We start from the raw sequence: 24,477 nt of genomic DNA on the forward strand, positions 1-24,477 counted from the left end.
CCTGAGGGACCCCACTGAGAACCTTACTCCAAGTAGAGAATGTACCATTAACAACCACCCTCTGTACCCGATCCTGTAGCCAGTTTTCTATCCATGTGCAAATGACTTCACTAAGACCAATAGACCTTAGCTTAGAAAGCAGTCGTTTGTGTTTAAAAGAATACTGTCAAAACATGCTTTTTTCCAAAACACATTAGTTAATAGAGCTTCTCCAGCAAAATCCTGCATTGAAATCTGTTTTTACATTTAATTTTTAAATTTCCCATGGGGCTAGCCATATTCTTCGATTTCCAGGGTTCCACAGCCATGTGATCTCTGCTCTGATGAACTTTAGTCACACTTTACTGCTGAGCTGCAAGTTGGAGCGATACCCCAGCTTCCCAGGTATCCCTTGCCCTTTCGGCAGAAAGAAAAGCCACAGGGAATGCCTGGGAAGCTGGGGAAAGATGGTGAAAAAATGAGGAGTGATGGGACAGGGTAATTAAGCAATTAGAGTTACAGGTTAGCATGTGTTAAAAAGTAGAAAATGCTTGCGTCTTTACAAGCAAGTTTCAGCTGAAATCTGTAAAGGTAACATTTCACACTCCTCTTATTTCTTCCAGCAAACATTTATCGTGTGTAACCCTTTAAGCACCATATCCTGTGCCAACCACTGTGTAGTTGGAGCTGAGGCAACAGTGCAGCTATTGGGTGGGACTTGGCCCACTGGCTCCTCTACTGTATACACAGAAGAAAAGAACTGGTTAAACACATCTGCCTTTTCTGTATCCGCTGTAACCATATTGTTATTATAACTCAATGGGGCCACACCCTCAACCTGCATTTTTTTTACTATTAATATACTTAAACTTTTTGGGGTTAGTCTTGGCCTCGGCCGCGATGCGCTCCTCATTTTCTATCTTTGCCTTCCGGATTGCTGTTTTACAACACTTGTTATAGTGTTTATAATCATTAAACACATCTACTGTCCCCTCTGACTTATATTTCTTAAAAGCTTTCCTTTTTCTCCCTATTAACTTCTTTACCTCAGAGTTAAGCCACATAGGTTGATTCTTAACACTTCTACTTTTTCTTATTAATGGAATAAATTGAGAACAGTAATGATTTAATATCATTTTAAATGACAACCATTTCTGCTCTGTGTTTTTATCAGAAAACATAATGCCCCAATCTATGCCCTGAAGCGCTGCCCTTAAGGAGCTAAAATTTGCCTTTCTAAAATTCAGTGTCTTTGTTGCCCCCGTGTAAATTTGTTTCCTGCACCAAACATCAAATGAAATAACATTATGGTCACTATTGCCCAGGGGTTCAACCACTTGCACATTTGCTATACGTTCTGGGTCATTAGAGATCACTAGATCTAGTATAGCATGGTTCCTGGTTGGCTCCTCAACAACTTGTGACAACAACTTGTGATAAAAATGTAATAAAACCACAAAAATTGTGCAAATCAATGAAACAACAAAATAAGTCACATGACAGCATAATTAGTGGTCAGAATATGTGATCCAATAGTCACGCTGTCAAAATTAACAGTTTTTAGGGAAAAAAACTAAAGACAAAGGGGTAAAAAAAAAGCCGCCGGTGCAGAGAGAATTGCATTTGCACCAATAACGTAGGTACTACGTTGTTGGCAGATAACTGCTTTTTTTAAAACAACGTAGTATCTACGTTGTTGGCAGGGAAAGGGTTAACACCACTGTGAGCAACATCGAAGGGGGATGGAGAGCAACATGTTGCTCACGAGCCACTGGTTGGGTACCACTGATCTAGATTTTAGGCCGATGACACATGGGGGTGTATTACCTGCTGATGTTATTCACATTTGTCATGTTGTAAGAGAATGCTCATTTGAAAAAGTTTGGGAACTCCTCTTAATTCTTTGGTGTTAGGTTATTATTGCCTGAGCTTTCAAAGTACCAACTTCATTTAAATATATAACATGCCTTATGGAAACAGTAGTATTTCAGCAGTGACAGTTTATTGGATCATCAGAAAATATGCAGACGTGCATAAATTTGGGCACCCAGATTGAAATATTACATCAATACTTAGTTGAGCCTGCTTTTGCAAATATAACAGTCTCTAGACGCCTCCTATAGCCTTTGAAGAGTGTCTGGATTCTGGATGGCGGCATTTTTGACAATTTGTCCATAAAAAAAATATCTTTAGTTCAGTTAAGTTTGATGGCTGCTGAGCATGGACAGCCGCTTCAAATCATCCCATAGATTTTTGATGATATTCAAGTTGGGGGACTGTGATTGTCATTTCAGAATATTTTACTTCTACCTCTGCATAAATGCCTTTGTAGATTTCAAACTGTGTTTAGGGTTATTGTCTTGTTGGAATATCCAGCCCCTGCATAACTTGTTGATATTGGGTTGAATTCATCCGACCCTCGACTTTAACAAGGGTCCCAGTCCCTTAACTAGCCACACAGCACCACAACATGATGGGACCTCCACCAAATTTGACAGTAGGAAGTGGGTGTTTTTCTTGGAATGCGGTGTTCTTCTTCCACCATACAAAACATTTTTTGTTATAGCCAAATAACTAATTTTTTGCCTCATCAGTCCAAAGTACTTTGTTCCAAAATGACTCTGGCTTGTCTAAGTGAGCTTTTGCACATAACAAGCAACTGTTTGTGGCATGGGTGCAGAGAGGGCTTCATTCTCATCACTCTGCCATACAGATGTTCTTTGTGCAAATTGAGCTGAACTGTAGAATGATGTACAGATACACCATCTGTAGCAAGATGTTCTTGCAGGTCTTTGGAGGTTTTCTTTGGGTTGTCTCCGTATTTGCCACTCCTGTATTTTTCATGGCCTGCCAGACCTGGGTTTTACAGCAACTGTGCCCTGTGACCTTCCATTTCCTGATTCCATTCCTTACAGTTGAAACTGACAGTTTAAACCTCTGAGATAGCTTTTTCTAGCCTTCCCCTAAACCATGATGCTAAACAATATTTGTTTTCAGATCTTTTGAGAGTGGCTTTGAGGATCCCATGCTGTCACTCTTTAGATGAGAGTCAAACAGAAGCACAGCTTGCAACTGGCCACCTTAAATACCTTTTCTCATGATTGGACACACCTGCCTATAAAGTTCAAGGATTAATAAACTAATACAACAAATTTGGTTTTGCCAGTAATCAGTATTGAGCAGTTACATTCAAATTAGCAAAATTACAAGGGTACCCACATTTTTGCACAGCCAGTTTTTCACATTTGATTTAATTACATACAACTAAATACTGCTTCAAATCTTTGTTCAGAAAACACCCCAGTACTCAGATGTTCCTGGGAAATGAAAGACATACCACTTATCTTTTTTGTTGAAAGTGGAGTAAATTATTATGCAGGCTGAGAGGGGTTCCCAAACTTTTTCATATGACTACATTGACTATGTCAACATTGATTACCAATAATAAAAAAAAAAGTAAACTGTAGAGTATTTTATGAATTTCACATTTATCAAACTCTGAAATAAAAATGTTCAGATAATAAGTGCAAAAGTATTATGGTATAAATAGGATCTAAATTTCGACAAAGAACTGGGCTAAAATTATGAGATTCTGTACCTGTTCAATGCCACCATCAGTGACAATAAGAGCATCCTAAGATGCCATCAACAGTTTACTGACCAGCCGATTCACAGCTCATACTTAGGGCTGTTGTCAGTTATACAGTATATACAGTGTATATACAATATAAATATTAAACAGCACATGACAGAATAATGTACCATTGAAATGGCCAGTCCAGTCTCAATGTGAAATTAGCTTGAAGGCACAATTACCCTGAGTTGTGAGAATCGAGGTGGTTTCTGTGGAGGATCTTCATATGGCCTCTCAGCCAATGAGGCTAATATCCTCTTTCTGTGGCCCAGCAGATTTACTTTCAGTACCTAAGTGATAAGGAAAGGAAAGACATTTGAGGAGAAATGTAAAAGAAAAAAGAAGGTGGAATAAAATAAGATGACAACACAGAAATGAGACAGATAAATTCTATGCAAAGCCATATTTCAACAATAAAAGTAAAATCAAAGCTCACGTTTACAATCTCAAGCTCCCATAAATTCCGAAGTGTTTCCATTGAAGAGTAGCCACTACTAATAAAGTTTGGAGCATACTGATGTAGAGCAAGAGAACGTAGCCATGAGGGTACAGAGAGGTCCGCTGACAGTACAGGTGGCTAGAAAAAGAGTATACTAATTTAGCACAACGAACATTTAACAATCGCACTTTGGAAAAAAATACAAATTAGAAAATTAGATCTAGCGGTGCTTAACATATTTAAATACACATAACATTATGTAAAAACGTCACTATGCTGCTTCCCACTCCTGCAATATAAATAAGAGCGATCAATATAGATCCACTTGCCCTTTAGGGTTCCTACAGCACAGACTTTTCCCTTGAAATACACGGTGCTTACAGTATATTCACGTAAGCATCCTGCAATCTTAAAAGGTGCACATGAATGTGCTCTAAAAATAAAAAAGGAGAAAGGTTCCAATGGTGGAGCCCAAAAGAAAAATATATAGAAAACAACATAAGGCAGAGATGGGGTTGGGCTCTTTCTTACTTGACAAATGGCAGCTGGTACTTTCTACAAATCTAGTTGTAAGTTTCTATAAATCTTGATTGTAGCATCAGAATGTAATTCAATTGAATACTGTAATCAAGATAAAAAAATGTAATTTGTTGCTGTAAAGTAAAGCCCTTACTAAACTTGGGATAATACTGAAATAACAAATAAAAAGGTTTTACTTTAGCCTGAAAATTAATTCTGGAGGAAAAAACATCACATCTAAAAAATATAAAGGCTTGCACTTTACATGTTGTAATATATTATAGAAAGTTGATTACAATTACATATTTTCTTTAATTTAGCAAAAAGTTATTTTTTGTTTAACAAACCCATAATTTGGAACATAAAAATAAAGTAGCAGCCGCGCATCTATGGTGAGGGACAGATGGACTGAAGTGAGAACCTACATAATTAACATAGTATCTGCAAGGAGTACAGTAACCCCATAGTAACTTATAAGTCTGTACAAAGCAGCGTGGTGCCAGGAAAAACAAAACTAAAGTGAAGTTTAATTAATCAATTATTGCTCAAAAATTACTCACTGGCACAAAATGCTGGAAGCAGCCCCCTACAGCGTTAAAAGTGAATATCACTTGACAAGCACTCCCTTGAGGTTTTCCAGAGGTTTTCAGATGATAGTAACTTAAGTTAAAATCACAAGGGCACTTTTATCATGTTTGTGGCGACATGAAATTGTGCCAGGTGCCGAAAGGCGACCACTGCAGAACCCTATGGCATTAAATACAAAACTGCCTGGGGGGCAAAGGATTTGCCCTCCTGGGATCCACACATCAATGGTATATGTGGCTTGCAAAATAAAATCAGAAACAGAGGCCTGGCTAAATGTGATGGATTGCACCTCAATGAAAGAGGCTCTGCTGTGCTAGGGGAAAGACTCGCTAAAAGGGCAATGCATTGTGGGTTACGTAGTTCCTGACTGCCGTCTATAAGCTGTGGAGAAGTTGTTACAATTTGTAACATCGTTTTACTACCTCCTCCTCTGCTAGGATTTCAAATGATGCAGAAAAAGATCTGTTTTGTAGCTGGATTTCAGCATATAAAAATGGTATTTATTCACACTCTTTGAATGAACAGGTTACACTGCGGTAGACAGCGGTAATACGCTTGCCGAAAATACCGCCCTACGCCTCCTACTTGTGCCTGCACCCGAATGAATGGAATACACTTGGGTGCAGACACATGTAGCGGAAATACGCATAAAAACGTGAGTTTGAAAGTCTTGTGTTTTTATGCGTATTTCTGCTACATGTGCCTACATCCGAGCATATTCCATTCATTCGGGTGCAGGCACAAGTAGGAGGCGTTTTTCAGCTTGCCGAAAATATATGCCCTACGACTGGTCTAGCATTAGCTGAGGCTATTCAGACCCAGCTGGTCAGCCTGTAGCACTTAGTCTACTAAACAGTGTCATATGGTTTGTTTGCAAAAATCCTTCTATATGACTTAGGTTCACAGAATGCAATACGAACATGAAACTTAGTGCATAAAAAATAAATACCAAAAACAGCCCTTGGTACAAAAAGAATGTATGGAAATAGTGGGATAGCCTACTTTTAGAGTGGGCTAATAAGAGTTTTGTTTTAGTTTTCTTAAACCATTTTCTTGCTTATGCAAGGAGTGGTGAGCTGCAGTATAAAGTGATACTGTCAAGCGGAAAAGTTTTTTTTTTTAGCACTCATCCAGCAGAATCCTGTAATTTTTAAGTGCAAACATGTTTTCTTGTATCTTTAACTTTAAAATCAGACCTAAGGCATGCCATTTTTTTATTTTTCAAATAAGTTTCCTGGTGCAGTTTCCTCTCAACAGGGGCACCAACCCGGGCTATAAGGTAAGAGATTACAATAACTTACATTTTGGTACCCCCCCTGTGATTATACCTTTCCTTCTCCTTTAAGCCAGATTGCTGCGTGTAATGAGTTTTACATATGGTAATCCAAATGTTAATAAAGGGGAAGCTATTTTCAGGTGGTTTGATACCCACGGGTAGCACAGAGCTGTCAAACTCAACTATCTATCCCTTCCTCCACCAGCTTTAGCAATTATCCAGCAGTAGAGCAGACAACAGTCTCCTTATCAAGTTACTAGAAAATGTACTGACAATCACCCTTTCCATGTTTAGTTTGCTGACTGGGCAATTAGAATAGAACTCAAATAATATTGGAGATAAAACATATTATTTAACAGAAACACAAAATGACAGTGATACCATGAGTTTGGGTGGAAAAATTATAACATATCTACACTTACTTAACTACAATGGTAAAATAGCTATCTATTGCTACTAACTAACTAACTAACGGTGCAGTTGCCAATAGCGACCAATTAAAACTATGTTTTATCAGTTCACTACACCAGGGGGCTCAAACTCAATTTACCTGGGGGCCGCAGGAGGCAAAGTCAGGATGAGGCTGGGCCGCATAAGGGATTTCACAAAAAATTGGCTTTCAAGGGATAATGCAAGGCACGGCGGGAGCTGCTGATTGCGGAAATGACGTTATGCCATCATAACAGTTATTATGGGAAGATGTTCTCTGTGCACAATTAGCTGCTAAGGAGCTAATTGTGCACACAGAACGTCTTCCCATAATAACTGTTATGATGGCATAACGTCATTTCCGCAATCAGCAGCTCCCGCCCGCCGTGCCTTGCATTATCCCTTGAATCGCAATAAAAATCGTGATCCATTCATTGCTTTTGAGAAGGCGTTGGTGCGGGCCACAAAATACTGTACTGAGGGCCGCAAATGGCCCGCGAGTTTGAGACCCCTGCACTACACAATAGAGAAGTAAGACTAAAATTCCTTGGTATGGAAAAACGAAACTACAATTAAGCATCTGTGTTAATTAATCTGTAAAATTAGCCCCTCTATAAACCTACTCACAGTGATGCTAACTTATTCCATACAAAGGGTTTGTTAAATGGTATAAGCCTGTAAGCCACATTACAATGTAGTTATGTAAACTAGTAACTTTATAGAGCCCTCAAATGGATAAATATTTAGTTTTTTCTCTCACCTTTGGCAGCGACTGAGCTAACCGCAAAATCTGGTGTCGATGTTGTAGGTCTGTGATACCAATATCTAGGAGATCTTGATCATCCATCATCGTATCTGCCTGTAATAATTCACATTTAGAACATTTGTATTGTTAACTAGGACTGTTTGTTAGTGCTGGCAAATCTGTTATCTACCTTAACTATAGTAAGAATATATTAGGTATAATATTAAACATAATAATAAACATAGGAATTATAAATATGGAAGGTGAAATGTGATATCAATGATATCAATTTTTGTTGAGCAACTCTCCCATTCCGATGTTTAACAACTATCTGGTTACTAGGGTCCAAAATACCTTAGCAACTAGGGAGTGGTTTGAGAGAGACTGATTTATGAGAGGGAGGAGACCTGAATAGAAAAATAAGTTTAAAAAAGTAACAACAACAACAACACTGTGGCCTTGCTGAGCAATAGTTTTTGGCTGCTGGGGTCAGTGACCCCCATTTGAATGCTTCAAAGAGTTTGAAGAAGGTGGCAAATAAAAACTAAGACATAAATAATGAAGACGAATTGAAAAATTGCAAGACTTTTAAAAACAGGAAATTTCTTAAAAAAATAGAAAATAGTAATTAAAATATGGGCATCAATTTTTTGGGGTTGTAAACTCCTTGCAGCTAATGCAGGTTGGAACTGATCTCCAAAACTGCAGACCAATAAAGTTCTTAGTGTTGAACCTCTTGATAGAATTAAGCTTACGAAAGTATTTAAACCAACTACTGTCTGGTTTGGGAACAAGCACTATTTGGTTGCACCAGTGACTACTTGGCTACTCAGTCACCTTGAACTTGAGTATTTTTTCCATTTCATCAACCGTAGCCTTCTGTCTGGCTTTGGGAAACCTATAGTGTTTGAGTTTTATTCAAACCCCTGGCTCAATGACAATATCATATTAAGTAACAGAGGTCTTTCTTGGAAGGTCAGCGAAAATGTCCCTATTTCTCATGATGAACGCTTTTAACTCTTGTTATTGGGAGGTAGACAAAGTTTCCGTACTGGTAAATTAGGGGACCAGAGGAGTGTCACGAGTTACAGCCAATGACATCATCCTGTGTTTCCAGGGTTTAAGTAAATTAACTTCAAATTTTCCAGGTTGGCAAACCCTGTAATTTACTTCTACAACCCTCAATGACTTCAATGGTCATTTTGCAAGGAACTTACAAAACCATAGGTACCAAGGCCAGTACTCTGTCCACAGGTAAGAAAACATCTATATTACAATTGTATATTCTTTGTTTGGCAACCTGGGCTTGACCAGGTGTTCTTTTACAATGGGCATAATTAATTAAATACACTTCTTTGGGTTGTCACAGCTACCTCCAAAGAATCCCTTGCTACACCTGAGAACCCTCTAGGATGTCTCCTATAGAGTAACGCAAAAGGGAAATAACCTGTGGAAGACTGGAGAACTTCCCTAATGGCAAAAAGATACGGTAGTAGAACGTGCCCACTACCTTTTTTAGCCTACTTTTCAAGATCTTCTTAAAGGAACAGTAACACCAAAAAATGAAAGTGTATAAAAGTAATTACAATATAATGTACTGTTGCCCTGCATTGCTACAACTGGTGTGTTTGCCTCAGAATGACTACTATAGTTTATATAAGTAAGCTGCTGTGTAGCAATGGGGGCAGCCATTCAAAGGAGAAAAGGCACAGGCTACTTAGCAGATAACAGACAAACCCTCATTATATGGGGCTTATCTACTAGTTATCTGCTATCTAACCTGTGCCTTTTCTCCTTTTTTCCAGCTTGAATGGCTGCCCCCATGGCTACACAGCAGCTTATTTATATAGTAGCTTTTCTGTAGCAAAAAACACCAGTTTTTTGCAGAGCAACAGCACATATTTTAATTACTTTAAACCACTTTAATTTTTTGAAGTTACTGTTCCTTTAAACCGTTTTAACAGACCATCTGTCTAAGGGTGGTGCATAGAGGTTCACAAGTGGGACATTTTAGACAATTTACAAAGTTCCTTTGTTACACAGAAGGGGTAACCTAATCATTAAAGGAATACTGTCACAGGAAAACATGTTTTTCAAAAAGCATCAGTTAATAGTGCTTCATATCACCATGGATATACACCCCAGTAACCCTTTTAGAATGGCATCTTACAGGGTCTACTGCATCCATTTTCACCAAAGGGACTTGACTACCTGAATCTAGCAATACATGAAATCACACTGCAAGTTAAGAGGAAACTTGCAGCAATATGATCTAAATCATCACAATGAATTCTGAATCAAACTTATTAAGAGTCACAGACTTTCCAGTCCTAGACTGCCAGTCTCCAGGCTTTGGGCTGAAAATCTAGGCTGATCTACCACCACCCATCTCCCCCCATAAACAGTTTTATCAATTGACAGGGGAAAAAGCCTTTTCAGATGTGGCTCCCAAAGGAATGTGGGAGAAGTAACAAAGTTCTTAGCTGCAAAAAACCTTTCCACTAATTGCACAAGCTGGCCAACTGTCCCCATGGGTCAGCATTTCCGAAAAGGGAACTCAGATAGCAATTCAGCACTTCCCTCTGAAACAGGTTTCTGGTCTGGTAAGGGATGCTGGCTGTAACCACTTTCTTCCCTTGAGGATCATATCAAACACTTCACACAAGAGTGTGGAGGCTTGCCTGGGCAATAAGCATAGTTGTACACTTGAGCTGGGCAAAGCTGCCAAGGTTAACACCCAGCAAAAGCCATAATCTCTTACCAGATTCTTGTACTCCTTGACAGTGACAGGGTCAAGGTCAAAATAGGTTTCACCTGTTAACAGGGAAAGCCTGAGTACTGTCTACTGAGCCTTAGGCAAACCTTTTCTTTCAGCAGTCCGCTCAAAAGTGGTGAGATATGCCTTCAGGTAGTGTGATGTCAAGGCCAATTGTTGGACTGATCCTTTCAGGACCTACCCTTCCGCCTTTGCAGGTTCTAAAATATGGTCATTGTCAATGCTGTAAGTACTCCTTATGTTGGGCTTCTACTTGCTCTTGTACCTGCTGCTGAGCGACATTTGTCTCTCACTGGTCAGCATTGGCTTTCTAAAGTGCAGCATTAGACAGCTATAACTGCTTCATAACGTCATCCATGATAAAAAAAAATGTAAGGATTACTATAGTCTTGTAAGAAGGGTCAGATGTATAAATAATGATAACATAGTAAATTCAGTTAAAAAACATCAGCTTCTCAGTCTAAATAAAACCTGCCTACTTGCTAGCTGATTTGGTGAAAGCAAAGAAAAAAAACCGTGCCTGAAGCCTTTTTAATTTGCTTAGGGGTGGGTTATTAAACCCAAAATGTCAAATCAGAACATTATCCAACTCTTTTGCTAAACACTATTTTCACAGTTGCTAAAAACCATCCACACCATCCAGGCCTGTGGCCTCCAGCTGGAGAGGCCTGATTTAGATGCAGTTTAACCCTGGTAAAACAAATTGTGTAGCCAATAGAAAAATCAACCAGGTCCTCTATATAAAAAAAAAAAAAAAAAAAAATCAAATCTCCTTCTCCCTATACCAATCTCTTTGTTGTGGACTAGCTGTAAATCAGCCACTGTGCACTTCTGTTTCGTACTTCACATTTTAACTGTGAAATACTTTCTTTTACTATTAGTAATTAGCATAAGGAAAATATGTTGTAAAAAATACAGAAGAGGTGACGAGAATAAAATCTGACAAAATTCAAAAGATACAAAGAAGTGACTCAGAGGTGTACATTTGAATACACTTCAGCATAATAGCATGTGCATCTATGGTTTAGCTGTTTAAGTATCTATGGTAAAAAACGATTTCTGTCTTATTGGCCACAAACGCAATGGGTGGATAAGCAAATCTTCTACTCACCAAGAAGCGAACATCATCAAAGCCATTCAGTACTAGTTTGCTTTCATACTGCAGAAGTCCAATAGATTTTAACCACTGGGCAACACTTTGCTCTGGAACATAAGATCCTATACAGGAGAATAATGAAAATATTTTATTATTAGTTACCATATCTTATTAATACCCTGGTGCCCTCCACCATTTTCCCTTTTATTATATACCTGTTATAAATTGCTGCTCCTGTGAGAACTCTATGCCCTGTCCTATTGAGCTCATTATCTTATCAATCTGTAAGAGAGGATGATTATGCAGTTTTACTGTAACAACTCCAAACTAAACATGCATTAATTTTGTCACCTGCCTCATTGTATGTTACTGCAAGATTATAGCAACATAACTACATTTTTAAAACTAGAAATTATATTTACTCAAACTAAACAGAGACCCTCCACCAGCTTAAATTATAAAACAAAAAAATAGAAAGGATCACCAAGCAAGCTTTAAACAATAAAGTAATCCAAGCTAGCCACAACCTGCCCATTCTGTCCCCACCGCCAACTGATTTGTCCTTTCTTACATGTTGTTTGGGGGTGGTTGTAGGGGCCCACAGGTGATGCTGCTGGAAAAGTGGCATTGTCAGATGTTTTTATACATTTATCTGTATATAAATGACCTAATAAAGTCAAACCTTTCAAATGAACATTCACAAATGGTACAACAATATATTTGAAAATATATGCTTGCACCCAGAACAATGTATATAAAATGATTTTACTACTATACCTTTTAATTTATTCCCCTTTTTGACACAAGCTCATTTACTTGAATTTATGTATTAAAAAAAAAGGTGCATAAACACCATCTGAACCTACAGCAAAGTACATTTTTACCTGATTTAACATTTTGAAATAAAAATATGATATTCTGTCTCTGAGGACAAACACAGACTATAATGGTGTGCACAAATCTGTGGATGTCTGTGTAAAAATAAAAAAAAAAATCTGCATTTATTTTTGGAAGGTCAGATAATGTTAATGCACATTTATTCAAAAGTTTGTTTGTTTTTGTTTTGTTTTTTTACTTAAGACTAACTTATGACTAACAAATGAGCTCTCAAATGAGTCAAAAAGGTGGTATTTTTTCTCTTTAAAGGAACAGTAACACCAAAAAAATGAAAGATTTTTAAAGTAAATGAAATATAATGTACTGTTGCCCTGCACTGGTAAAAGTTGTGTGTTTGCTACAGTAACTCTACTATAGTTTATATATAATAAGCTACTGTGTAGCCCCGGGGGCAGCCATTCAGGCTGGAAAAAAGGAGAAAAGGCACAGGTTACATAGCAGATAACGGATAAGCTCTGTAGAATACAATAGTGTTTTATCTGTTATCTGCTAAGTGCCTGTGCCTTTTCTCCTTTGAATGGCTGCCCCCATGGCTACATAGCTGCATTCTTTATATAAACCATATTAGTGTTTCTGAGGCAAACACACCCGTTGTACCAGTGCAGGGCAGCAGTACATTATATTGGAATTTCTTTAATACACTTGAATTTTTTGGTGTTACTGTTCCTTTAAAGTCTCTTTCCGTTCAGTAATCTTACCACAACATAAGTTTAAACATATGGCAACCAATAACCCACCATATCCCTTCTCTATTCATTTAAATATTAGAATATTGTGTTGATTACTGTTCAAGAAGTCAAATACTTTCCTACCACTTATTTCATTTCCATCATCTGTAATTATATAAGCCCTTACCTCATCCCACTCTGATGTAAAAGACGGTGATTTTTCAAGACTTCTTTTGCCTGCCACAGTTGAGCAGTTTGTGAGAGATTCACTGCGATTCCAGTCATCACCATTAGTGCCAGATGGTGGGGAGCAAGTTAAAAGATCTGAGTCAGACTTGGACAGACTCCGTCGTAGAGGAAGCTCCATGTGGGCAACAGCACCATTACTGCAGCCCTCTATACTTGAAGGTTCACAAGCCAGTGGGGGATCCTTCGTCTCACATACTGGTGAGGAACCATGAAGAAGACCTGAAAAGTGCTGTAGCATATGAGAGTCACAACTATCTGCAGAAGCTAAACTCCAGCCTCCTGAACTGCTTCTCCGCTGCCCACCTGAGATGATTTAAAAAAAAAAAAAAATTTTAAGAGGAAAATGTTGAGAAAGAGAAGAAGTGCTTAAGAGGAGATATGATAACTATACATAAATATACAAGGGGACCATCAATAAACTAGTTGAGGCCTTAGGTTAATGTCCCATGGGAAGATTAGTTGCCCGCGATAAATTTTGGCTACTGCGGGTGACTAATCTTACCTAAAAGCCTTCCCACCGGCAATAATGGTGGGAAGCCATATGCATCGCTAAATCATCTGAAATTTCCTCGTGAAGCTCATGGGTTACCAGTGGGAAAGAATTTCAGGGAGATTAGTAGCAAATGATAGCAAAGATTTATCGTGGGTGGCTAATCTCCCCGTAGGACATTAACCTTATTCACCAGTAGATCCTTCCAGAGGATGAGAGATCATCCTTTCAGATAAGAAGAAAGGAGATCAAGGGACCTATCCAATTGCATTTTTCGAGTAAAAAAGGATTATTTAACCCTCCCTTAGGCAAACTGGGGTGGCTTCCGATGGGTGCTTCCACCTTTCCCTGGATTTCACTTAGACAAAAAGTGAGTATAAAAAAGTTTGAATATTATTGTAACAGAGCAGATGAGGTTGATAAAAGACAGACATTCAAATGCCTGGCTATGACATTTATAAATTGCTGTTGTGATAGCAGCACAAGGCTGACGTTGTGGAGTAAAATATGCTGCAAGGGCTTAAGACAAATTCAAATTTCAAAACTCCATATGGATATGGGAGAACAAGTCTTACTATTAGGTCTCTCTGAGCCATGGGATTCCCCTTCAGAATGGCCACTGGAAAGATCAGATGAACCATGACGGTTTAAAGAAGACCTTACTTGGTCTTGGGGAGGCGCATTGTGACGAGGTCTGACCTGAATTTATAAAACAAAGGTCAGAAATGTTAGTTAATATGCATGATAGCCATAACTATAAACTATAAACTCAGACACCTCACCTGAGGTTGAGAGATGCAACAAATTTCTTGTAGGTGTCGTTCTCCTGAGCACAGAAAATTGCCATCAATAAACCATGCAGTTTATTTACTGTCATGCTTATACAGCTCACTAACTACTCTTTTAGATAACATTTTTGCAAAAGTAATACCTGTGCTAAAGACAATCTGTTCATACATAGCGTTATACAAATATATTGTCTCAAGAACATACTCCTACCTCTGCTGTCCAGTCTTTTAGTTTCTGCTGTAACTAGCAGTTCGTAGGGATTCTCCTCCTCCTGGCAAATCTGTGCACTGATTAATGTCTAGGAAAAAAAACATTTTGAGGGAAAAAAAGCAAACTGAAAATAATAGGTTGTACAGATAGTAAAGCACATCTCACCTCACTAACAGTAACACCTCTCTCTCTACTACTCTCTAATTCTTCATCTTCTTCTGGTGGAGGTTTTGCTGGTGGAGGTGGCCGTTCCTTCTGTCATTAAATATAAATAATACAATAAGGCTAAATAGGGACATTGTAAACAAAAGACACACATGAAAGACTTACACGACGTGCTCCTGCAGCTTCATAGCTAAGTGAATCAGATGAACGTTCACTGCAGATGCTGTCAAGGGAATGGCAGGATGAGGCATTGAAGAGCGCTTCATATGGAGATTCCGTTTGAGATAGGTTATCCAAATCCAACTGAATATCCACGAGGGCTCTAGAAATACCCCCTATTAAGCAGAAAGTGTAGAGTGAGAGAGAGACATTTCTAAACATACAGAGAAGGAAGAACTATGAATATTATTTCATGAAGCACTTATACCAAAAACTGTCGAATAAAATAGAAAAACAAAAAAAATAATGTATTATCCCCTTTAATTTTAAACCATGAAGGAGCTGTTAAATTGGCCTGTAGCTAAAATAGTTTAATGGTCTTTATGTTATTTGCAAATTATGATGTTGGTTGCTTCTTGCACCTAAGAAGTTAGGGATGCAGTGAACCTTATTTTGCAGATATAAATTTGCAAAAAATAAACAAATTGTGTGCACCTACTAATTAAGAGTGTTGTATATAGATGAATAGAGAGACTTCTAGTTCCACAATCCATTATATAATGAAAAGGTTTTATTACACTGTGAGCCTAAGGGAATGGGAACACAAAAATACGCCTGCAGAGCAAAGTGGATCTTTGCCATAAAAAACATGACTATGTATTTACAAACCAATATCAGTGGTTCTGATTCTCTTAGCCTGCAAAAAAAAAAAAAAGACCTAGTATTGTGTAAATCAAAAGTCGTGAAAACACCTAAAGTCTAGACACACCTGCTGGACATTAAAGGAACAGTAACACCAAAAAATGAAAGTGTATAAAAGTAACTAAAATATATTGTGCTGCTGCCCTGCACTGGTAAAAGTTGTGTGTTTACTTCAGAAAGTCTACTATAATTTATATAAATAAGCTGCTATGTAGCCATGGAGGCAGCCATTCAAAGGAGAAAAGGCACATAGCAGATAACAGATAAAACACTATTGTATTCTACAGAGCTTATCTGTTACCTGCTATGTAACCTGTGCCTTTTCTCCTTTTTTCCAGCTTGAATGGCTGCCCCCGTGGCTACACAGCAGCTTATTATATAAAGTATAGTAGTGTTACTGTAGCAAACACACTAGTTTTACCAGTGCAGGGCAACAGTGCATTATATTTTTATTACTTTAAAGCTCTTTTATTTTTTGGTGTTACTGTTCCTTTAAAATAAACTTTTATTTTATTTACGTTAAAATCCACAATTGTTAAAATCCAACAACAGAAAAAGAAGAAGGAAGGAAACATAAAAACAAAAGTAACCCTATACCTAATTGCGGGCTGTATCTGACTAAACTATAGCCAGTGACCACGGGTTCTGTTACTATGTTGCAAATTACCTTAAATGTGAGTGTCTACTTTAGTGTAGCTCAGTGCTGTTCAACTGACGGCCCGCAACCCCCCTCTGTGTGCCCCCCCTCCTGTCTGGCTGCTTTGATGGCTTACCTTTGTGTAAGATTTAAATGGTATCAGAATTGAGATTAACTGCATGGCTCACACCTCAGATTCAGACTGTAATCCCCCTGTATTGTTTAAATATGTAATCCCCTGTACTGTTCACACCTTTCACCCCCTGCAGTGTTCACACCTCAGGCTCAGGCTGTAATCACACACTTTGTTTGCCTGTTCACACAGTGCCAGCATTGTGTGTACTACCTGCCCTGTATGGCACATGGAGGCAGATAAGGGCAGGCAGAATATGGCACACACAGGTGGAGTAGGGCAGGCAGAGTAAGGCACACACAGGTGGAGTAGGGCAGGCAGAGTATGGCACACATAGGTGGAGTAGGGCAGGCAGAGTATGGCACACACAGGTGGAGTAGGGCAGGCAGAGTATGGCACACACAGGTGGAGTAGGGCAGGCAGAGTATGGCACACACAGGCAGCATAGGGCAGGGAGAGTATGGCACACACAGGCAGCATAGGGCAGGGAGAGTATGGCACACACAGGCAGCATAGGGCAGGGAGAGTATGGCACACACAGGCAGCATAGGGCAGGGAGAGTATGGCACACACAGGTGGAGTAGGGCAGGCAGAGTATGACACACACGCAGGGTAGGGCATGCAGAGTATGGCACACACACAGGTAGCATAGGGCATACAGATATGGCACACACAGGCAGCATAGTGCAGGAAGAGTACTGCCTGTGTGTGCCATACTCTGCCTGCCCTATGCTGCCAGTGTGTGCCATACTCTGCCTGCCCTATGCTGTGTGTTGGAGGTGAACCTGGCAGGGGTTTGTTCTGGGGGTTTGTTAGCAGTTGGATATAGCCATTAAATGGTCCCTAAGGTATGTAAGTATGAGCTGGGGGTTGCTGTGCTATCCACAGAGGAGTAGGAGGCATACAGATGTAAGGGTATGTCTTAATATGACATAATATAATTTTTTCACATATGAATGATGGGTGATATTCCTACAGTGAGCACCAACCATTTGGGTTTATGCTGCACTACTACCGTTAATGTGGGCATAGTCTTAAAAGCTCTTGTGAAAACATGAGTGTGGTTTAAAGTGGGTGTGGTTTAAAAAGGGGAGTGGTCAAACTGGCTTCCATTAGCTGCCCTCCACTATGTATGCTAGAGAAATTCCGGCCCTCAGCACCACAGAAGTTGGACAGCACTGGTGTAGCTAATCAAAGGAAAAATTTGAAAAAACAGTCCAGAAAGTCACAGGTACATGTGGAAGATGTTACTTATTGGTTTGATTTCTCCTTTGCTTCCTACCCAAAGGTGGGAGCTTGGTAAATAATTGTAGTGAATACAATCAGTAGTTGTGCTCTATTTCATATATAGTCAAAACGCCAGGTAAGTGTTGCGGTTATCTAGGAAAATAAACTGCCGTTTTCTGTCCCCAATTTATTCACAATTCCAAGGGAATATTTAATTCCATATCAATCAGGCACTTTATCAATATTGAAATACGTATTTGGTTTACTTTTTTCCCGAGGATGGATATATTAGACACAGTGGTAAGTATGTTAAATAATTATGCTTTATTCATCAAACGATCACGGAATTGGGTAGGTGTTAAATTTGCTCCAATTAAACTATAAGTTGCTGTATAATTCGTCTTGTGATAACGACCCCAGGTAAGTCTCTAATATACTCTGGTTACCAACTTGGCCAAGTTGGTAACACCTACCCGATGCCGTGATCTACTTTGTCCCTTTCTCTGCTTCTATGTCACTGCATCTTTGTGTCACCGAGTGCCTGTTTTGCAAGTCACTATGTGTAAAAATATTTTTGAATCATTCTGTGTGCCAATTCATGAGCATTTGCCAGTGTCTGTGAGCAGGTTTTGGTGCATACCTGCTGAAGTCAATGCATGCTGGTTATTGTTACTGTTAGTATGTATGTGGCTGCATTTTTGGGTGTAACTTTGCCCCAACCATAAAATTTCTTGCAAAAATAAATAAATAAATAAAAAATGGCAAATTGTCTAAAAAAAATGTGCTTTGCTCTTTTGTGAATATATAATAACCCTTGTATTGGTTTCTTTTAATGTCTTTGCTCCACTAGGTTTATGTGCACATGACCACATAACTTCCACATTCTTATGAATGGTTTCAGTCTGTACCAAAAGCCATTACCTCCTTGTATTTCTATGTCGAGGGAAGAAGGTGCAGGCATTACCGGAATCTGCTTCTGTTCTTTTCTTACTGAGCTGTGATCTGAATAGGAAAAGGGATTAAAAAAAAAATATATAGTATGTGAGAATACTTTCAACTGGGCAAGATGTCCATAGAGTAATCTTTATGAAATTTTTTAATATGACTGGCACTTTACGACATAGCACAGAATATAATCAGCCAGATACATCAAAAGTGCTGCTGTAAAGTGTGCATAGACATTTTCTGAAAAAGATGGTCTAGTAGAATCCAGACAAGTAGGATATTCTCCACATGTTATACAGCACAATCAAATTCCATGCCAATAAAAAATGATTTGCTGTTGTTGTATTGCTATGTTGCAGTAGAATGTACAGTGGCAGAAAAAATCTCAGTTTTAGCCTTAAATTTTCTACAAAACATGTATTGCTATTCTGTAAAATATGAGATTTTTTCTGCCACTGCACATTCTACTGCAATATAGCAATACAACAACATTTTACAGCTATTAACTAGAGAAACATTCAATTGAATTGAGAAGGGGAGAATGGAAGCTTCCTATTTGACAGCCAATGGTATAAGAGTTGCGTATTAGGCCCAGATACTTAAGTGGGTCAATAAAAAAAAGGTAAGTGGGATTTATTAAAAAAAAAACATACCCCTTTTATAAACTAATAATTTTTAAAATTATTGGAAATTATTTCTAAAAGCCTATTTTCTAAATAATAATTTTCTAAAAACCTGCGAAGGTTGAGAAAAGCAGGCCTTCCCCCTCTATATGTATTACATTCTATAGAGGAGTTAAAGGAGAAGGAAAGGCTAAGTCACTTGGGGGTGCCAAAATGTTAGGCACCCCCAAGTGACTTAAATCGCATACCTTGTACCCCAGGCTGGTGCCCCTGTTAGGAGAAAACAGCACCAGCCCGGGGTACCTGCAGCGAGCCTTCCTCCTTCCATCTTTGCGCTGCTGGCGAAATCCGTGGGCCGGCGCATGCGCATTAGAGTGAAAAGCCGACTTCTCTGTTTAAGTTCGGCTTTTTCACTCTACTGCGCATGCGCGCGCAGTGAATACAGAAGAGGAAGCGCTCACAGCTACCCCGGGCTGGTGCTGTTCTCTCTGAACAGGGGCACCAGCCCGGGGTACAAGGTAGGTGATTTAAGTCACTTGGGGGTGCCTAACATTTTGGCACCCCCAAGTGACTTAACCTTTCCTTCTCCTTTAATGAGAGTGTACTAACAAATTCTATCACTGTGTGGCATGGAAATTGTAGTGCTGCAGATCACAAGATGTTGCAAAAGTCTGTGAGAAAATAGGCAGGATCGGACTGGGGGTGCAGGGCCCACCGGTGTGCCACTGAAGGGCCCCGCGCCTAAGGTACCCCCCCCCTCTGTGGTCCCCACACACCCCCCTGGTGTCCCGCAAGCCCAGTCCAACACTGAAAGCAGGAGAGATTATTAGAATGACTCTCCAATCACTTCAAGACATTTTTAAATGACATTGTGCTATAAAGATATCAAGCAATGTGGATGACTCTTTTTGTTTTATTGCCATCTGGAAAATGATATTGCAGCATCTGTGCTTGGTCAATAGGTTGTACAACAGTTTTGTTCCTACAGCTAAGATTTTTAAATGAATAGTGAGCCAGTTTTTATCTCCTTGTAGGGTCCTGTGTGGAAACCTAAATGGGTTTCTGAGTTCTGGCTCTTTCTGTAAACTCAAAATAAGGCACAATGCACTGAGATGGCTGTCTACACACCATTATTACAACAACAACAAAAAATACATTTGTTGGTGCAAGAATAACATTTTAAATGGTAGAGTGAATTATTCTTATAATTATTATTATAACCATCTATACAATCCAAAAATCTTAGATTGTAGAACCCTGTGGGGCAGGGATGATGTGAATGATAAATTATCTCTGTAAAGCGTTGCAGAAATGTGTCGGTACTATATAAATAATTTGAAAAATATAAAAGCATGAGGCCAGAGCCCTACTGCTATTACGCAGGTCATGGAATTCTGAGGTGATTTTTAATATCTATTATAAAAATATAATTAACAAGATATTAATGGCTCTTGTTTATTATAATAGCATTATTTAACTTAACCTAAGTATAAATTCCCACCCCCAAATCCACTAACTTCAGAAAGGTGACACTGAACACTATCTTTCATAAAACCAGTTTGTTTATATACAGGAATGGGACCTGTAATTCAGAATGCTCGGGATGTGGGGTTTTCCGGATAAGGGATCTTTCCATAATTTGGATCTCCATAACTTAAGTCTGCTAAATATCATTTAAATATTGAATAAACCAATAGGATTGTTTTGCCTGCAATAAGGATTAATTCTTAGTTGGAATCAAGTACAAAGTATTGTTTTATTATTATTATTATTATAAAGAAAAAGGAAATCATTTTTAAAAATTAGATTTGCTTATAATGGAGTCTAAGGGAGATGGTCTTTCCGTAATTCAGAACATTCTGGATAACGAGTTTCCGGATAAGGGATGCCATACCTGTACTAGTTTGAAAGAATTAAGCATTACACCAACTCCCAATAGGCACAAACTGCATACAAAAGTAGCGCTGAGTATTTAGCTTTTGTTTTTTGGGATTCTGTTATCAAGAATGCCTTGGACTTGGTGTTTTCCATATAAGGGGTGCCATAATTTGGATCTCCATAACTAATAAAAAATAAATAATTATATAAACTAAATAGAAGTGTTTGGCCTCCCCAAAGCATTAATTTTATCTTAGCTAGGATCAAGTACAAGATACAGTTTTATTACAGAGAAAAACAAAATAAATATTTAAAGGATATGTAAAGCCTATATATGTCTAATATTTATAGGTTGGGCAAATCACCCCCATCCAAATGGCATCATTTGCACTGAATATATCCCCTTCATTTGCCAGCTACATCACATCAATAGCAGCTTTTCATTGGCGGCCATTTTCCCTCTATTATCATCAGCAACATTTACATCTGTAAATGCTGGTGGACTGGAGGGCATGTTTCATAATATGAGCTGAAAAGACCTGAGCATGCCCAGTAGCCAACAGCCAAAGTAAATTTCTGAGGGATATGGTCGAGTGGGTTAGAGGAGGAGAAGGAATCCTAAGTGATTAAGGGGATGCTGCACTCATTATTAAGCTCTGAAGACCCAGAGTAGCAGGTATTGGAAGATTTCAAAGAGGCTGTTTACTGATTACATTTGTGTGTGTAAGGTTTACTTGTCCATTAAAATGTGAATTATTTAATTAAAATGGAGTCTATGGCAGATGGCCTTCCTATAATTTGAAAACCTGAATAACAGGTTTCTGGAAAACGGAACCCATGCCTGTAGTCAAAAATCAGGGCTCCATCTGAATTCGCTTTATACAAAAACATAAGCACTTTGTGAAACAATGTAAAATCTAGTCAAAAAATTATGAAGGACAAAGAACACAACCTGTACATGGAAGCATCACAGTATGGAAGATAACTTAGAATAAAAAAAAAACCAGTTATAAAGAAGTGGTACTGCAGTGTAGACTAACAAATAAATAACAGTAAACATTACAAAGTGCCATCTTGCTAGTCCCTCCAGTTAAACTGCAGCTGCTGCTTTAAAACACCATCCTCTACTACTTAGGCTTAATGCAACATATCTATTTTCCTCAGTCAGGGGATGCTTGCATTTATGGCCTCAGTTACACAGTGTTATGTGCAGATGTTTTTGTTTTGTAGATCCATTAGGAAAGGTTACTTCATGTCAACATGTATGGCTCTTTTTTGGCTATTTTAAAGATCTATATATAAGTTATATTTGTTGCTGATCCAAGTTGGCTTACATTTATCCCAGTATCGTCTATTGGTTGCTTTATATGCTACTCTATATGTCCAATGTATGGAACTCACTTATTGTTCAGCGCTGCAGAGTATGTTGGTGCTTTATGAATAAATGTTAATAATCATAATAATAATCATACTACCTCTTGACTTGCCTGTGTGCCTTGCTATAACATATGCTATAAAACTAAAGTGGTAAATGTTTTCTGCTATTCCAATCCATTGGTCCTTCTGTAACCATAAACATGTTGTTGCTAGTGAACTTTTTGTACAATGAGTCCAGAGTCCACATATTCAACTAAGTGGTATAGGCCAGCTACTGGTAGCATCAGTTTAAAATGTACAGCTACCTTTTACATTTTACATTTGACTGACTTTACAGCATTTCAGTCCATTTTATACTTGGTTTTGAAGGAGTTCTGCATAGGTGTGTCACTGTTTTTTCAGTGTTATTCCTTTCAACAGTAACATTGTAGAGTAATTTTAATATTGCTTTTCCTATATAATTTGCTATATACATTTGCCAACAAGGTACCTTAATGTCCATCATGCAGATAGAGAGAAATAGACTGATTTAGCAAATTTAATCTTAAATGTCTTAATTGCTGTAACTATTTTGTGTTTTTGTTAAAAAAAAGAAATCTTCTTTCTCAACTTAAATGCACATCTTTTGTCTCCAAACAAGCATATCTTTCCCCGATATGCCCACCTAGAGGTGGAACAACAGGGATAGGAGCAGTTGGAGCAAGGACCACATCAATGAGGCCCATGATCCAACTAAAAATCAAACCTGCCGAATAGACACCTGCCCGATTTTGGGGGGTCCTGATACACAGGCAGATAAGCTGCCAAATCAGTCTAAAGGGCTCTTATCAGTAGCTTAAATCTGCTGTGTATGGCCACCTTAACAGATAATTCATATAGTTAAGAACAAAGGTCCATTTATAAGTCAGTCTTTTTAGATGTAAGGGGTCAGCTTTGATCTTCTGAAAATGTCTTATTACCACTTCCTTCATTTTGATGGCCCAAACTCTAACTGCATGTTTAAGACAATATATCTATCTCTGGAGTTTGCATTCTAGGTCTGGTCTCTGAAGATCTATACTAGTGTTTCACTTGCATTTTGTTTTTGCAGCTGAATCCTATCCATATTTTGGGAGTATGCTTTAGTCAAAAGTGTGTATGTTTTGGTTTTTCTATCTGTTTTACACATTAACATCCATTTAAAATCTGAAGGTAGCACTGTGAGGGTTAATGCTTGGTTGCCATGCAAGGAACTTTATTTACCTCTGGTTGCCTTTATTTACTTTTCAATGGACATGCTTTTCCAAGATGTTGGTTCACATATATCAGTTTTTTATATGAAATAAAATTGCCTCTATGTTTAAAATAAGGCTAGTGCAATATGGCTCTGATTCTCAGCCTGCAGAAAAATCTGGTGGACACAACTCTCCCGGGTGCAAGAAAAGTATCCCCATGTGGCACTAGCCTAAAACTCCACTGTTTAAGTGTTTAAATAAACCTACTAAGGAACTTAATCAGATCAATACCTGGGAGAGAGATCTAGGATCATCTTAGCTTTTGAACACTGTATTTTAATCATGGCTTAATGCTTATACATTTAGCCAACAGCACAGCAAACCAGGAAATTTCCCATAAAACACATGTTTCAAATTAAAAAAAATGACTTCTGTACTGATTTTCTTTGAATACTTGACATTTAGGTGTCTAAGACATTTTCCTTATTTTACATTTTCTTGGAGTTTAAATTTTTCCCCTGGACCCCTGAAAAATGTAAAAATTAGGTTCTACTGTATTGCCAGCTCTGTATCAAAGTAAATGTGTATATGGAAATATTTATTTAAAAAAGGATGAAAAAGATAAAGAAGAAT

The 24,477-nt window shown here is 38.4% G+C and overlaps 1 protein-coding gene across 7 annotated transcripts in view; it reads right to left on the reverse strand.

The window, feature by feature from the left end:
• The window catches only part of anks1a (ankyrin repeat and sterile alpha motif domain containing 1A), a 169,969-nt gene that overhangs the window by 51,263 nt on the left and 94,229 nt on the right, over window positions 1–24,477 (reverse strand). For 3 of the 7 annotated variants that reach the window (XM_031895639.1, XM_031895640.1, XM_031895636.1), the window contains 13 exons: window positions 18,729–18,809; window positions 15,115–15,284; window positions 14,950–15,039; window positions 14,785–14,872; window positions 14,568–14,611; window positions 14,361–14,484; window positions 13,234–13,598; window positions 12,053–12,094; window positions 11,697–11,763; window positions 11,497–11,603; window positions 7,625–7,723; window positions 4,050–4,190; window positions 3,796–3,903 (listed from right to left, as the gene is read on the reverse strand). In XM_031895639.1, coding sequence (XP_031751499.1) covers window positions 3,796–3,903; window positions 4,050–4,190; window positions 7,625–7,723; window positions 11,497–11,603; window positions 11,697–11,763; window positions 12,053–12,094; window positions 13,234–13,598; window positions 14,361–14,484; window positions 14,568–14,611; window positions 14,785–14,872; window positions 14,950–15,039; window positions 15,115–15,284; window positions 18,729–18,809 — 1,526 coding nt within the window. The remainder of the gene's footprint in view (window positions 1–3,795; window positions 3,904–4,049; window positions 4,191–7,624; window positions 7,724–11,496; window positions 11,604–11,696; window positions 11,764–12,052; window positions 12,095–13,233; window positions 13,599–14,360; window positions 14,485–14,567; window positions 14,612–14,784; window positions 14,873–14,949; window positions 15,040–15,114; window positions 15,285–18,728; window positions 18,810–24,477) is intronic. The other 4 variants (XM_031895641.1, NM_001113009.1, XM_031895638.1 and 1 more) reach the window with 3 other exon arrangements.

This window comes from Xenopus tropicalis, chromosome 2 (genome assembly GCF_000004195.4).
Source record: "Xenopus tropicalis strain Nigerian chromosome 2, UCB_Xtro_10.0, whole genome shotgun sequence".
NCBI lineage: Eukaryota > Metazoa > Chordata > Amphibia > Anura > Pipidae > Xenopus > Xenopus tropicalis.